Source organism: Tasmannia lanceolata, unplaced genomic scaffold, assembly GCF_043159265.1.
Source record: "Tasmannia lanceolata isolate RefF3 unplaced genomic scaffold, GAP_Taslan_0.1 ptg000013l, whole genome shotgun sequence".
In the NCBI taxonomy this organism is placed as follows: Eukaryota; Viridiplantae; Streptophyta; class Magnoliopsida; order Canellales; family Winteraceae; genus Tasmannia; species Tasmannia lanceolata.
The window spans coordinates 44,976,761-44,992,328 of record NW_027518690.1 but is presented as its reverse complement, the minus strand read 5'-3'; the positions used below and the strand labels follow the sequence as shown (position 1 = coordinate 44,992,328).

At 42.2% G+C, this 15,568-nt stretch overlaps 2 protein-coding genes across 3 annotated transcripts in view; one reads left to right on the top strand and one right to left on the bottom strand.

Annotated features, from left to right (window-relative positions):
• Positions 1-4,060: 4,060 nt before the first annotated feature.
• The window catches only part of LOC143890249 (uncharacterized), an 85,725-nt gene continuing 74,217 nt past the window's right edge, over positions 4,061-15,568 (bottom strand). For both annotated transcript variants that reach the window (XM_077394853.1, XM_077394851.1), the window contains exon 7: positions 4,061-4,071. The gene's annotated coding sequence lies outside the window, so the exon portion shown is untranslated. The remainder of the gene's footprint in view (positions 4,072-15,568) is intronic.
• Positions 6,783-8,505, top strand: LOC143890247 (serine carboxypeptidase-like 50). The gene has a single exon (XM_077394848.1). The coding sequence runs from the start codon at positions 6,815-6,817 to the stop codon at positions 8,171-8,173; it is 1,359 nt and encodes a 452-aa protein (XP_077250963.1). The 5' UTR covers positions 6,783-6,814; the 3' UTR covers positions 8,174-8,505.

The following is a 15,568-nucleotide window of genomic DNA, read 5'->3' as shown; positions in this document are numbered from 1 at the left end:
TTGCACCCATATTACTTCTGCCAATCTTTGCATCAAAGGATGGGCCACAAGCCGAGAAGTTGCCTCGGCAAAGGTGGCTAGCAAATTCCCATACAAAAAAGGGAAATGTTATCCACACTACTGTATTTTGATGAGGGCACTCCTCATTTAATTAAAAGTACGGTATGGCCCCCCATAGGATGATCCAATGCGTCAATTATATGGGCCACAGCCTAAATTGGTTGTGTCCCAAAAATCATTTCCATAGGTTGATCCTAACCCTCCGATCTATAGAGGGTTAGGACCAACCCTCTAACATTCTGATCAGAGGATTAGGATAAACCTACGGAAATGCTTTTTGGGGCACAACCTATTTAGGCTGTGGCCCATCTAATGGACGGTTTGGATCATCCTATGGTGCGGGCCATACCGTACTTTTAATAAAGTGAGGAGTGTCCTCATCAAAATACGGTAGTACGGATAACATTTTCCAAAAACATCTTAAAAAATACGGCAAAAATCTGGGTGACACGAGGGTCAACCGGGCCCGTACGGGCCCGGCGTGGGAACCACATTTTCTACCCCGGAACCACTAGGGAACCAAATTTTATACCTCGGAACCACTAGAGAACCACATTTTATACCCCAGAACCACTATGAAACCACATTTTCTACCCCGGAACCACATTTTATACGCTGGAACCACTAGGGAACCGCATTTTATACCTCAGAACCATTACAGAACCACATTTTATACCCCAGAACCATTATGGAACCACATTTTATACCTCGGAACCACTATGGAACCACATTTTATACCTCGGAACCACTAGGGAACCACATTTTATACCCTCGAACCACTACTGAACCCACATTTTATGCCTCGGAACCACATTTTCTACCCCGGAACCACTAGGGAAACACATTTTATACCTCGGAACCACTAAGGAACCACATTTTCTACTCCAGAACCACTAGGGAACCACATTTTCTACTCCAGGACCACTAGGGAACCACATTTTCTACCCCAGAACCACTAGGGAACCACATTTTATACCCCGGAACCACTAGGTGTGGACCCCGATCCGAGAGAGGTGGGGGGACGGGCCCCCACGCGAGTCTCGGGATCGTCCACTGAAGGAGAGCCCCACCAAGGAACTCTCGAAAGAGTGCCCCTTACAGCATGAGCGGCGATGTGAAGTGAGATACCTCTCGATTCGGAGACTAGCCCGGATTCGAGACGCACCTGAAACAAAGAAAGAGTCGCCATCCAAGGAAGTGGGCCCTGGATCCCATGTTGTGCTCTGTCGCAACAGATAACCAGAGATACAAAGGGTCCGTGCCTGATGACGAATGGGGAAGGGGTTTGGCGCCCCCAATTCGCCCAAGTGCAAGCACCTGGTCTCTTATGCCATTTATTATTAACTTTGAAGAGTTTTGGGCAAAAAATCATGTGAAATGGGAACCATCATCCCCGAGATAACGTCTATCTAAGCATGCATGACCCGGGGATGGGCAAAGAAAGTGAACATCCAAATCCTAACTCATCGCATCTAATCCTAACTCATCACATCTAAGAAAGCAATAAACAATCGCATGCATAGCTACAGCTAAACAGATAATGACAGATATAATGAGATAAGGAAAGCAAATATCTAAGTTTAGACAGATAATCAAACTAAGACGAATGGATAAAAGCTATAGCTAAGCAATCAAAACAGTAAGGTAAACACACTAGCATGCGAGCCTATGCAAGAGATAAGACTAAGAAAATGGCAATCGATCGCACGCTAGAAGAACAAACAAACTAGAATGCATAAGAAATCTAAGATAAGCGCACAGCAAGCTAAAAGGTGTAAGAAAAGAAAGAAATCGGAAAATCAACGGCACGTGAGAACCAAAATGCCAGGGGAAAGAAGATGGAACACACGATAGGCTCAGAGGGCGATTCAAAAGGAATCAAGCCCAGCGATCCTAATCTGCTGAAGATCGGACAAGTCTCGCGATCGTCATAACCTATCGTTGGGCTCAGCGAGGGCAATCCCTGTAAAGGGGCCACGCTACGTCATCGCCCGTCCTAAAACCCGATAAAACATCAGAAAACCGATGGAAACCGAAAATCACGATGAAAACCGAAAATGGAATGAAAAGAGGGCTCCGAGTGACCGGGCAATCACCATCCTTGCCCATTTTTGCTTTTGTTTTGAAATGTTTGAAAATATTTATTAAAAATGTTTGACTGAACTTGGGTGGACGAAAAGATGAGAAATATTTGTAAAATGGTGATTTAAAAAATGGTGAAAGGGTGCAAAAATGATGACTGAACTCAGGATGCCAGCAGCACGCCTGAGCTGCCTACGTACCCCTCAGCTAGGGATCAAGCCATCCGTAGTTCGGACCAGATTTTCCTAACTACACTCTAATGACTCGAGATTTTTGAGATTTTTTATTTTTAGATGCTTTTGAATTTTCAAGTATTTTTGAAATGTTTTTTTTTTTGAATTTTTGACACAAGAGGACAGAACCCTATCATCGTAAGGGTACAACAGACTCCTGATATCCCGCAAAAGGTTTGACAGCATCCTATGCTTTGCGGGGGAACGAACATAATAACAACTCTGCAAGGGTTGGACAGCATCCTATACCTTGCAGGAGCGGATAAAAATCACGTGACTTGATGAGAGGATGGATAGAATCCTAACCCCTATGATGATAGGACTGACTCCTGAAAGACTGAAGGACTGACTCCTATGCTGAAGACTGACTCTGAAAGATGGAAGGACAGACTCCTAAACTCTCTATGACAGACTCTAAAGAGGAAGAAATCCCTTAACCTGCGAAAACTCTAAGGCAGGAAGGGAAGGGGTTGGCTCAAGATACATTCCGTCATAGCCTACCCAAAGGAGATTAGTTCTTTGAATCGATGGAACTTTAGACCTTGTAAGGAACCTTAAGAATGGCATATATGCGAGGTATCCGAGACACGAAACAGATTGCGAAGATGATTGTAATTTCAAGGCCTTAAAAAAATATGAACCCAAGAGTAATGTGTAAACCCTGAATGGATGAGCAACTAAGCTCCTAGGGAGGAATAAAGAGGCAATCAATGGACATTACCGCTCAATACATCCAAACTGATATATAATCAAGGTGGATTCATAGCCAATGAATCATGATAACACGGGTACTTAGGGTACTGTACGAAAGATGGAGAAGAAATGGGCACCAGGTTCAACACATCTGAAAATGAATATATGATGGAATGAGATGGGCCCCAAGGGTACTGTACGAAAATATCCAGAATCCAATAAATTTAAACATTGAGCTTCGCATAGTTTGTAAAATCCAACATACAGACATTGTTAGTACCTTGAAGATAAGATCATTTTCCCAAATTTACTCATCCTACTACAGTGAAATGGTACACACCTCTTGCAGAAATGATATTTGATATAAGAAGGCAGCCACTTCGAGAGCTCACAGAAATTGATTGCAATAGAAAACAAAACGAGTTTTGTGCATTCGTGATGAACTCTCAATGCAAATGGTTGATAATTCTAAAAAAAGTTCAGAGAAGAAACGGCTAGCTGAATTTATGCGATCAAAAGAAATGAAGAGAATACTTCATTACTTGGGATTAGGACCTAAGAGATTAGAGCAATAGCATTATCTTACTTCCCAAATCTGCAAGACCATATGATGGTAAAAATAAATGCAGGAGAAACGAATATCGCATTGATCCAAAGGAAGAACAAAGATGTTACCTGACAGTGCTCTGAGTCTCTCGTCTTCTTTTTTCTTTTTATCCAAATCAGCTCCACAACCCTGGGACCTGAGGCTCCCGAGATGAAATCTCTTACCACAAAGACAACTCTGTGAAGAAGAAGGCAGTGGAAGTGAATGTCCACCGAATTTTGCGGGTTTGCCGAGGTGGACCCGGATGATGGGGACGATGGGTCACAAAAATTGGAATAAGAAGAGGCTTTTTTTAAAAACGAAATGGGTTTTGACCCAACGAGAAGGTGGCTGGAAGTTGAGGGGTGGGAGAGATGTGATCGAAGGAAGCAGAAGAAGGAGAAGACACTGGTGATGAGGGTTTGAAGGGATTTTGGGTAGAAAATGGGTTTAGGTGGTGTGGTAGAAGAAAAGAAAAAAAAAAAAAAAAAAAAAAATGGGGGTGGTCGGAGGTCGCAGAGAGGATGGGCGGCGGTTCCTTCTCTCTCTCTCTCTCTCTCTCTCTCTCTCTCTCTCTCTCTGGGTATGTGTATTTATGAAACAAAAATGGGGTTTTTCAAACAGATGTGGGTTGGATCGGAGATGGGGTGGGAGTGAAGAAGAGGGTGGTTGGGGTGCGGTTGCGGCTTGGAGGTGGGCGGCTGTGAAGTGGGTTTGGATGGGGTGTGGTTGCGGCTTGGAGGTGGGTGGCTGTGAGGTGGGTTTTAATGGGGTGCGGTTGCGGCTGGTGGCTATGGGTTTCGGTTTTTGGGAGGTGTAGAGAGTGGGTTCGGCTTTGGGGGTTGTGGAAGGTGGAGGTGGAGGATGGTGGAGGATTTTCGAAGGGTTTTGGTGGCTGTTGGTGGTGTGGGTGGTGGCGGTTGTCGGTTTTTTTTTTTATTTGTGGGTTTTGGGTGGTTGGTTTTTAGAAAATGGGTTTTGTGGTTGGGGATTGGTGGGGGTTGGCCGGCCGAAGGTGGGGTTGGCCGGTTGCAGAGATGGATTTTTGGTGGGGTTTCGGTGGTGTAGGAGATGGGGATCGTGGCCGATGGGGGTGGAGGAGGAAATGGGGGTGGTGGCCGACGGTGGTGGTGAGTTTGGTGGAGGTTGGAGGAGGCGCGGCCGGGGAGGGAGGCCGGAGCTTCTTCTCTTTCTCTTTTCTCTCCTCTGCTGCCTTGATCTTTGGGTTTTTTTTTTGTGGGTTTTGGGTGGCTGAGGTGGCGGCTGGCGGTGGAGGTTGCAGAGAAAGGGGAAGATGGAGGAGGAGGTGGCGGCTGTGGGTGGCTTGCCGGAGAAGATGGTGATGAGGGTTTAATGGAGGTTGGGGATGGCAGAAGATGGAGGGTTTGGGTAAAATGGGTTTTGGGGTGGAGGAGTTGCAGAGGTGGTGGTTTGGGTGGGGTTTGGTGGTGGAGAAAAGAAGAAGAAGAAGAAGAAGAAAGCAAGGTGGAGGGGGATAGGCTTGCCGGAGAAAATGGTGGTGGTGGTTAGCTGTGGGTTCTTCTCCCTCTCTCCTTTTTTTTTTTTGGAATGAGGCCTCCTCCTCTCATGCAAGAACTCTCTTTGCTTTATACTTAGGGTTCAGCCATCCATTCTCTTTTTGATCCTATGGCCTAAATCCATTGCTCGTCCAATTCTTCTGAAATGCGTAGGGACGCTCTCGGAGAGGTTAACCATCCTGGGAAAATTTGTATCAATTAGTGAACACTGTGGGTCAGTAAAATTTTGGGGTTTCTTCGCATTCAGGGCTCGGTTCTTCAAAAATTTCTGGCCTCAGCTTTCGGGAATTTATTCGATTTCGAAAAATGGGGTCAGGTCAAAATGGGGTGTCTACACTAGGGAACCACATTTTATACCCCGGAACCACTACGGAACCAATTTTTATACCCCGGAACCACATTTTATACCTCAGAACCCTAGGCAACCACATATTATACCCCGAAACCACTAGGGAACCACATTTTCTACTCCGGAACCACTAGGAAACCACATTTTATTCCCCGGAACCACTAGAGAACCACATTTTATACCCCGGAACCACTAGGGAACCATATTTTCTACCCTGGAACCACTAGGGAACTAGGGAACCACATTTTATACCCCGGAACTACTAGGGAACCACATTTTCTACCCCGGAACCACATTTTATACCTCGGAACCACTAGGGAACCACATTTTATACCCCGGAACCATTAGGGAACCACATTTTATACCGCGGAACCATTAGGAGGGTTATATTTGTCCTAAAAGCCATCTTCTCTCACCTGACAACACATTTTTTATAATTTTTAAATCACTTCCCTTTGTTCACAATTTCGCATAAACTTTGCATTTTTTTAATGATTTTCCCTTTTTTTTACTTTTATCATTCAGCATACCAATTTGTCACATCAGAATTTTTTTCCAAAATAAATGTTTTTCCTTGTTACCAGTTACCACCTATTAGAATACACAAGTCACTTTTAAACTCTTTCTGAAAAGACACTTATTGGTCCCCATTTCTTCCTCATTCACATGATCGAGTCCGTTGATCTAAACGCCAATCACGGATCCAACAAAATGTTATTGAGAACGCCTTGGTCGGATATTCCTAGGTCTTTATCAATCTTTTAAACTATTGATTAAGACTCGTTTAGGATTCCATCCAGAAAAGTTAAAACCGTAAAGGAATGCTAAACTGAAGGGCGCCCTTGCAAAAACCAGCAACAAGGACGCCCTATTAGACCGGTCATCAAAGTATTAAAATTTTTCCATTACTTTTACATTTTTCAATGCAATAAATGCACATTTATGATGTGGATCCAAAGGGGGTGCTCTTGCGGCTGGTTTCCGCAAGAGCGCCCTTCATTTTAGCATTTCTCCTTTTTGTAGTCTCTCAATGCCTGGGACTCTTTGCATGGTGGTTGGGACTTTCGCATGGTGGGTGACCCTCCATTAAAGAAATAAACCACAAGAGCAATTTAGCAATAACACTCACGGGAATCAAATGAGAAAAAAACAAAAAAAGGAACATTATTTTGTGGGTATTTAGTAGCTTCTCCCAACTATTCGATCACACCACTTGTTACTCTATTAATTGCCCAATCTGAGACCCTTCAACCAATCATCCAAAACGTTTGACATGGAGTCAACATTTAGCTTTCTCCCCCTCCTCTTCCTCTCCCTGTTCCACCTCTCTCCGGCCAATTTTTTGGCCGGTGCAACTCCTTTCTTGCCAGAACAAGCTCTCCCCACAAAATCCGGTTACCTCACCGTCAACACCACCTCCGGTTCTGCCATATTCTTCGCATTCTATGAAGCTCAAAAACCCACTTCTCCTCTCTCTCAAACACCCCTCCTTGTATGGCTCCAAGGTGGCCCTGGTTGCTCTTCCATGCTTGGAAACTTCTTCGAACTCGGACCTTGGCGCGTAAATTCTGATGCCCACAACAATGAAAACCCAATTCTTAAACCAAATCCTGGTGCTTGGAATCATCTTTTTGGTCTACTTTTCATTGACAACCCAATTGGAAGTGGCTTTAGTATTGCCTCGACGCCCGAAGAGATCCCTAGAGACCAGAATTCTGTTGCAACACACCTTTATATTGCGCTCCAGTCGTTTTACTCTTTAAACCCATCATTCAAATCCCGTCCGCTTTATATAACAGGTGAGAGCTATGCAGGGAAGTATGTTCCGGCGATCGGATACTATATCTTGGGAAAGAACTCCGGCCTACCGAGTTCTCGTCAGATGAATTTGCGGGGAGTTGCGATTGGGAATGGATTGACACACCCGGTGAGTCAAGTGGCAACTCATGCTGTAAATGCCTACTTCTCGGGTTTGATCAATGAGAAGCAGAGGACCCACCTCGAGGAAATTCAGACTGAGGCAGTGAGATTGACCCAAGACGGAAAATGGAGTGAAGCGACGAAGGCGCGGAACATGGTGTTAGATTGGTTGCAGAATGTAACAGGGTTGGGTACCCTTTATGATTTGAGGAGGAAGAGGCCTTATGAAACGGAAAGGGTTAGTCTTCTTTTGCAGAATGAAGAGGTTAAGAAGGCTTTGGGTGTGGAGAAAGGGATGGTTTGGGAGGAATGTAGTAGTGTTGTTGGGGAGGCTTTGTATGAGGATGTGATGAAGAGTGTTAAGTTTATGGTGGAGGAATTGGTGAAGAAGATTAGGGTTTTGTTGTACCAAGGGCAGTTTGATTTGAGAGATGGGGTGGTTTCAACTGAGGCTTGGGTCAAGGAAATGGAGTGGGAGGGGTTGGAGAGGTTTTTAAACTCAGAGAGGAATGTGTGGAAAGTTAATGGAGAACTTAGTGGGTATGTGCAGAGATGGGGGAGCTTGAGTCATGTTGTTGTTGGAGGAGCCGGGCACCTTGTTCCTGCTGATCAGGCATTGAATTCTCAGGCAATGATTGAAGATTGGGTTTTGGAGAATGGTTTGTTTGGTGAAAAGAAAGAGGGGGCTTCAAATTTCAGGGGCTCTCTCTGAATAATCTTTAGTATCTTAACGGATCATGGATATGGTGTGGATTTTAGTCACTCTGTTCCTTGCTCTGAAATGAGTTTAGGCTTGTTGAAATTAATATGCGCTGTTGTAACAAGTACAATAGAATCAGTTCAGCCAAAGAACGGTTCTATGTCTAGAAATGTATTCTTCAACTTGGGAGAAACTTTTTTGCTGTGCTACAATCACCAGTAGTCAGCAGTGTAATTTGTAAGAGATTAAGGCCCTGTTTGTTTTGGATTTTGAAAATTGATTTTGAGTCCAAAACTGTTTATTGGCAATGAGTTAATCTGATGATCTCATAAATATTGGCAATCTTTCCCTCAGTTTCTTCAAAACCATAGCTTTTAGCACCATTTTCATCTTCCACAAGAAAGCTCAAAGGTTTTTTAGCTGCATGTGATCATGTTTTTTGTATCATTAGAAAGTATAAACCAACATCTATTCTACACAAGAACACGGCCTAAGAAAGGGAAATTGTAGGGAATGACATAAGTGGCTAGTGGCTATATTGACTTTCTCCTACTCTATTGACTTTTCTCCTTTCTTCTCTTTTCCTATTCCACTGCATCTAGCATGGGACAAACTGGGCTTTTAATCAGAGATTAGAAATGAGAATAAAGGTCCAAAATACATTACAAGAGATTCAAGATAAATACAGCCTCACGTGAATTATCTTTTTCAGTTAGGAACTCTGAAATGTAGAAAAACAAGAAGATCATAGGCTCTTTTCATGGAAGAGATGAAAATTGGAGAAAAGGAGACTAGAGGGGCACTCTTTAGTGGCATGCCCATTTCTCTTGGCAAAGGGCTTCTGTTCATGTAGCTTTCATCATCACCCACCCAAGAACCTCCCCTAGGCTTTTTCTAATCCAATTGCAACAGAAACACAAAAGCCAATTTAGTTTCTCCCATTTTGTCATTGAGAATTGGCATTGGCACCAATAAATTTATGCATTTTCCCACATATCTCAGTGCCTAGCATTAGCATCTCCAATCCATTCTTCAGAAGATAGCTCTCATCATCAAAAAAGAAGAGGAAGAGCAAAAAGTGTTAGAAAAAAAGTAAGAGATTCCTTTCAAACCAGATTGCTGAAGAAGAGGATCTTCTCATTGACTCTTCTCCAAAGTCCCTTAATGTTCTTTGTGGAGATTCTCATTTGCAGCACCAGATTGCAGATGAATCTGAAGTGAAGAGCAGAATCCAGAGATTGAAGATGGGGGTGTTTTCGGAATTACATGATTCCCAGGTCCCAAAGTCTGCTGGAGTTGCCAACTTTGACTCTCATAAAAAAGTAAAATCTGATATTTTTGGACCACCATCACATGGCAAGGAATCTGCCCCATGCAGCTCTTTGTAAGGAAAGTCAACAAAGTCTGCCAGCTTTGAACACCTCTGGCCCTTCCCCAGCAGCTACATTGAAAACCGCGGGTCCAAGCTCTCATAGGTACATCTTTTGAAGTCCCCCTTCCCTCCCAAATTCAAAATTTGAGTAGTGTGGAGAAGGATGGAGTCTCAGCTACTGCGGGATTAGCATGTTTAACTGCTGAGGAGTGTAATATAGACTCTCCCTTGAATTCATTAAATGGCAAACCTGCTACCAGTAGGCCATCTAACAGTCCAAGTACACCCCTTCTTATCAAGCAATACTACCCTAGTCAGGAAAGAGAAGAGGTGGAACTCGTGCACCACAAAGGGGACTCCTACCCGGCCTTACCAGTATCCTACAACAGAGAAGTGGGAATCTCAAAATCTGTCCCTAGTGAATCACTTCAAAATTAGATGAAGCTAGCAAGAACCCATGGAGAAATCTCTTCTCAAACCCACGAGCTCAGGTTGCCCTAACCTTACCCATGTGGCCCCAAAGGAAGAAGAAAAAGAAATTTTTGAACTGCTCTTCCAAGATAAAGAAACAAGAGATGCAGAAGACAAATGGGAGAATTGTTTGGTAGGATATTTTTTGAGGAAAAGACCTTTCTTTTACTCTCTCTCGACAAAGCATAGTCCGGAAATGGAGAAATGCAGCTATACACTTTAGAAAATGGTTTTTTCCTCTGCAAGTTTTCAAATCCCAATGAGTGTGCCCGTGTTCTCGAAGACACCAGCTGGTTTCTTGAGGAGTGATTTTGAATTCAAAGGACTGAATATCTCTCAGGTTCAACATCTCTCTCTCTCTCTCTCTCTCTCTCTCTCTCTCTCGTGCAAAATTCAATATTTTTTTTTCTTTTCTTTTTTCTTTACTCTAGAAGTGACTATCTTTTGTTTTTGTTTTCATAGTTTATTGGTGAGGAGTGATTTTGAAGGCAAAGGGCAGAATCTCTCTCATTCCAAGTTCTCTCTCTCACTCTCTCTCATGCAGTGATTTTATTCAAGATGTGGGTGTATGTTTTTTTTTATGTTAAGTTTTTTTTTTTTTTTGATGGGTAAGCTGGGGTTAGGCAGACCCCTACCAGAATATTGATAAAATAAAGATGTTACAATAAAAGGTACAAGACGATGCCCGAATCCTTTGAACAATGACTAAGGAAGGGGGCAGAGCAACCAAGGACATTATACCCTTGAAATCAATACTTAAAACAAGCAAAAGAAGAGAGAGAGAGTACATGAAAAACGGCAGTCCCCATTTAAGTCCCTAGTGATTCAAGACTTCTTTCATCTTCTTGCTAAATTCACTCATCTCTGATATTCACCCGGAACAAATTTGCAGCTATCAATACTGAGGATGTTGGAGAAGAAAATTCAGAAATTGATTTCTCTAAGGAAGAACAGGATCACTCGATTGAGAACAATGAAGATAATTCGGAAACAGATGGGGAAGGAAATGATCATAAAGAGTTGGAGGAGGTGGATACAGAAGGTTGCACAAAAAATGGCCCTGGGGAGAAAATAGAGGCAAATCAGGAACATAAATCCGGTGAAGATCACCCCCAACAAAAGGAAAAAGAAATCCTCCATCAAGGATTTCTGAATCCCCAAACATTCAGAAGTTGAGAAAGAGCATGAGAGCAAGAAAATTTAGCAAGAAGATGAAAGAAGTCTTGAATCACTAGGGACTTAAATGGGGACTGGCTTTTTTCATGTACTCTCTCTCTCTTCTTTTACTTGTTTTGAGTTTTGATTTCAAGGGTATAATGTCCTTGGTTGCTCTGCCCCCTTCCTTAGTCATTGTTCAAAGGATTCGAGCGTCGTCTTGTACCTTTTATTGTAATATCTTTATTTTATCAAATATTCTGGTAGGGGTCTGCCTAACCCCATCTTACCCATAAAAAAAAAACTTAACATAAAAAAAAACAGACAACCACATCTTGAATAAAATCACTGCATGAGAGAGAGTGAATCTGGAATGAGAGAGATTCTGCCCTTTGCCTTCAAAATCACTCCTCACCAATAAACTATGAAAACAAAAACAAAAGTTAGTCACTTCTAGAGTAAAGAAAAAAGAAAAGAAAAAAAAAATACTGAATTCTGCACAAGAGAGAGAGAGAGAGAGAGATGTTGAACCTGAGAGATATTCAGTCCTTTGAATTCAAAATCACTCCTCAAGAAACCAGCTGGTGTCTTCGAGAACACAGACACACTCATTGGGATTTGAAAACTTGTTGGGGAAAAAACCATTTTCTAAAGTGTATAGCTGCATTTCTCCATTTCCGGACTATGCTTTCTCGAGAGAGAGTAGAAGAAAGGTCTTTTCCTCAAAAAATATCCGACCAAACAATTCTCCCATTTGTCTTCTGCATCTCTTGTTTCTTCATCTTGGAAGAGCAGTTCAAAATTTTCTTTTTCTCCTTCCTTTGGGGCCACATGGGTAAGGTTAGTAGGGGCAACCTGAGCTGGTGGGTTTGAGAAGAGATTTCTCCATGGGTTCTTGCTAGCTTCATCTAATTTTGAAGTGATTTTTTCACTAGGGACAGTGAAAAAAACCAACACTGGTCCCCTGAAACCTCTCTTGAGAAAAAACAGCTTTCGGAAGTCCCTGTGTGGATTCGTCTCCTGGGCCTTTACTCAAAGTTTTGGTCCCCCCACTGCCTAAGCAGAATTGCTAGTCTATTGGGCAAACCTCTTTGCATGGACACCCATACTGCTGAGGCCTCAAGTCTTAACAACGCCAGGATGTGTGTCCTTGTGAATGCGGATCAAGTCCTCCCAGAATCCATTAAGCTGAAATCCTCTACGGGGGCCAGGGGACATTGTTCAAAAATAGAGTATGATTGGAAGGCTAATGCTTGCCAGAACTGCATGGATTTCAGTCACATTACAGATGAGTGCCCCAATTCTTGTAGAAGAGTTGCAGTCCCAGTTATGAAAAAGGAATAGAGGCCAGTTCAGAAGTGCAGGGATTCATTGCCAAAGCATCCAATGGAGCATAAATCTCATTTTGCCGGTATCCACACAGAAAGTCATCAACCCCAACCCTCGATCACTAACATTAAATCTGCTGTAAACAGATTTTCCGCCCTTGTCGATGCTGAAAATGTGGACATTCCCAAAGATTTGGATCAAGTAGATTTGAAGGAAAATCATCCTTCGGGTTCCTCGAGTGTGGACAGTTCTTGGCGAATTGTTCAGCGTAAAAAAGGAAAAATCCTGGCCTTCTTCCGCCCATCATCCACTGGAGTGCTCCTGGTTCTCTCAAAGCTTACTCATCTAGGGAATCTCAGTTAATCTTTTGTTATTCGGGTTGTTTTTTGCCATGGCCTTTCTTGTGTTTCTTAGTGCCTTGCTGTTGTATTCCCCTGTCCCTGTGACTTGGGGTTGTCTCTCGAGCTTCATGTATCTTTTCCCCTTCTATCAGTGAATTCTGGTCGGGGTCCTGCCTAACCCCAGTTTACCCATCAAAATCGACATTATCATCAAAGAAATAAAATATCGATATCATTTCTTTCCATAAGGTTCTTCTTGAAATCTGTACCTGATGGGTGAGGTGTTAGTTCCATTGAGCACAAATATAAAGGTAAAAAACACCAAGAAAAATCATTTCTTGAAGAAAATAGAAAATGGCACAAAATGTTTCATGCAGGATTGTTGGAAAGCAAAAACAAGAACATCAAGCACACTAAAATGATTCTTATGGTGGTTCGTTAATATCACCTAAAACAAGCAAATAAAGTGGAGAATTACATAATAAGATTTTGCATTTGATAGTTTTGATAGAGAGTGGAAAAGTAAAAGAGCAAAAACTGCTTCTTGCAGAAACATCCTTCAAAAGAAAATCTCAGGGAACCATGGAAAACATATTTAAGATACTAATACGTGGCTTTGTAATCTTGACAAAAGCACAACCCCAGTCCCTCAATTTCCCAAAGGACCTTTACTTTCGCAAAGACAAAGACTAAACACAACAATTTGACGTTGCCCAGGGATGCATTCTTGCAATATACTATCCAAGTTTCCGTTTCCAGATTTTCCTAATTATCGGATTCGATCCACACAAGCTTATGGTCAGTCTTGGGTGTGAACTCTAAACAGTATGGAAAAACAAAACATAATAATAAAAGGGAAATGATATCTGCGCCAAGGTGTTTCGATAAACAAGCGCTCCACTTGTTTGTCGTGTAGTATTTAAAGGGATTTCAGAGGATATTACGGTTCTCAAAGCTCTTTAAACCCTAGAAATACTACACAACAAACAAGTGGAGCACATGTTTATCGAAACACTTGGCGCAGATATCATTTCCCTAATAAAACAGCTAAAAATCAGATCATCCAAACTCACACTGATAGAAGCCTCAGCAACACAAATCTCGTGGGCCTATTTATAACAAAAAGGAACCCTAAAGCATAATTACAAAGAACCCCACAAGCCCCAAATCACCAAAAGCATATTATACAACCCTGTCCAAAACCCCAAAACCATCTAGACTAAGTGAGAGATGAAACATTCTTTAGAACCGAGAAACCCAGATCAAAGGAACCATAGCTTGAAATGGAGAAAATGTAAGACGAACAACCGAATCAAACTCATTTAGATACTCACAAACCCAACTAAATTTCTTGTATAGAGAAAGAGATTGACAAACCCAAATCAGAGAAATCACCAAAGCAGAACCCAATTAAAAACAACAACAACAAAATACCCAATTCATCAAAGGACAACTTGAAACAAACCCACAAACAGAAACTACTAAAAGATAAGGGAAAGATAATCATGAACCCCAAAAAAGCCATGAAAACGAAAACTACAATTAGAATTACAAGTCAAGCAAAAAAGAAGAACATATAATCACCAAAGAAATCAAAAGCCGAGAAAGAAAGAGTACTATTCCATAAGAATTTCGGCGTACCTGCTTTCCAGTGATAGATGAAAACACATGTCCAAATCCAAATTGATGTTGGGGTCAGCACGACACGTTGGGATGAAGGAAGCTTTGAATAGACAGAGCTCGAAATGGGGCTGCTTCTTTTGACTTAGTGTGGTGCCTATCCCAAAACTCTGGGCTCGACCCGTTGTTCTGTACTCTAATTTTCGGATCCTTTGGATCCATCCGACATCCCTGATAAATACCCTTCTTTTCAGCTAATGCGTTAGGGTCGTGGGGCTGCCTAGGTATGGGACTGGTTGGGACCCAGCCTGGTCGGGGACAAGCTTAAAAAGCCTTGCCTAGTGAGTTCCATCACCTCTAACTTTTAGCTAGGGGTGCAACTCGGGTCTCCAGGTTGGGTTTTCCAAAACCCTACCCTACCTGAGAATTATCTCGGGTCGGGTCTAATGTTTTTTATAGGAAAACTTGAGATTTGTAAATACAAGCCTATCAAAGATAGTTTCTCGGGTCGGGTTTTCGCTTTTTAGAGTAGGATTGTGACTAATTTTAAAAGTGGTAAAAACAAGAACAAATCTTCACAGCAAAAATTTCTAAATTTATGTTATCAAATGTATAGATTTAAGGATCCTATTTTCACATAACAGGTGTGGTCACCTCAATGAAAACAATCATATCAGGATATTGGAAAATAACTTGCTATGTTACTCAATTGAGATTTTAAGAAAGTCAAAGTAGACCCATATGAGTCGGGTCAAGTTTTGGGTTTTTTGTTTTTTTTTTTTAATTTAAACTTGGCCCTACACAAGATTGAGTCGGAAAACTACCCAAGACATATGATTTCTTAACCAAACTCATGTTATTTTCAGGTCGGGTAAAACCTGACCCAAGTTGCAGCCCTACTTTAGCATATCGGTAAGGTACCTAACATATGACGGATGCAAAAACATGGTGGAATGTAATGGTCCTGACTGGGAGCCTGCCTAGCTATAGGACTGGGTGGAACCCATCCTGGTATGGGACTAGTTTAAAGGGCCTTGTCTAAGGCATTCCATCAGCTCTTGAACTTTGGGTTCTAAGGTACCTAACAGTAACATTATGACTAATCGAGCAAGTGAAACA

What these genes read in the sequence shown, in the direction of transcription:
- LOC143890247 (XM_077394848.1), top strand. Translation starts at nt 6,815, where the DNA reads ATGGAGTCAACATTTAGCTTTCTCCCCCTCCTCTTCCTCTCCCTGTTC.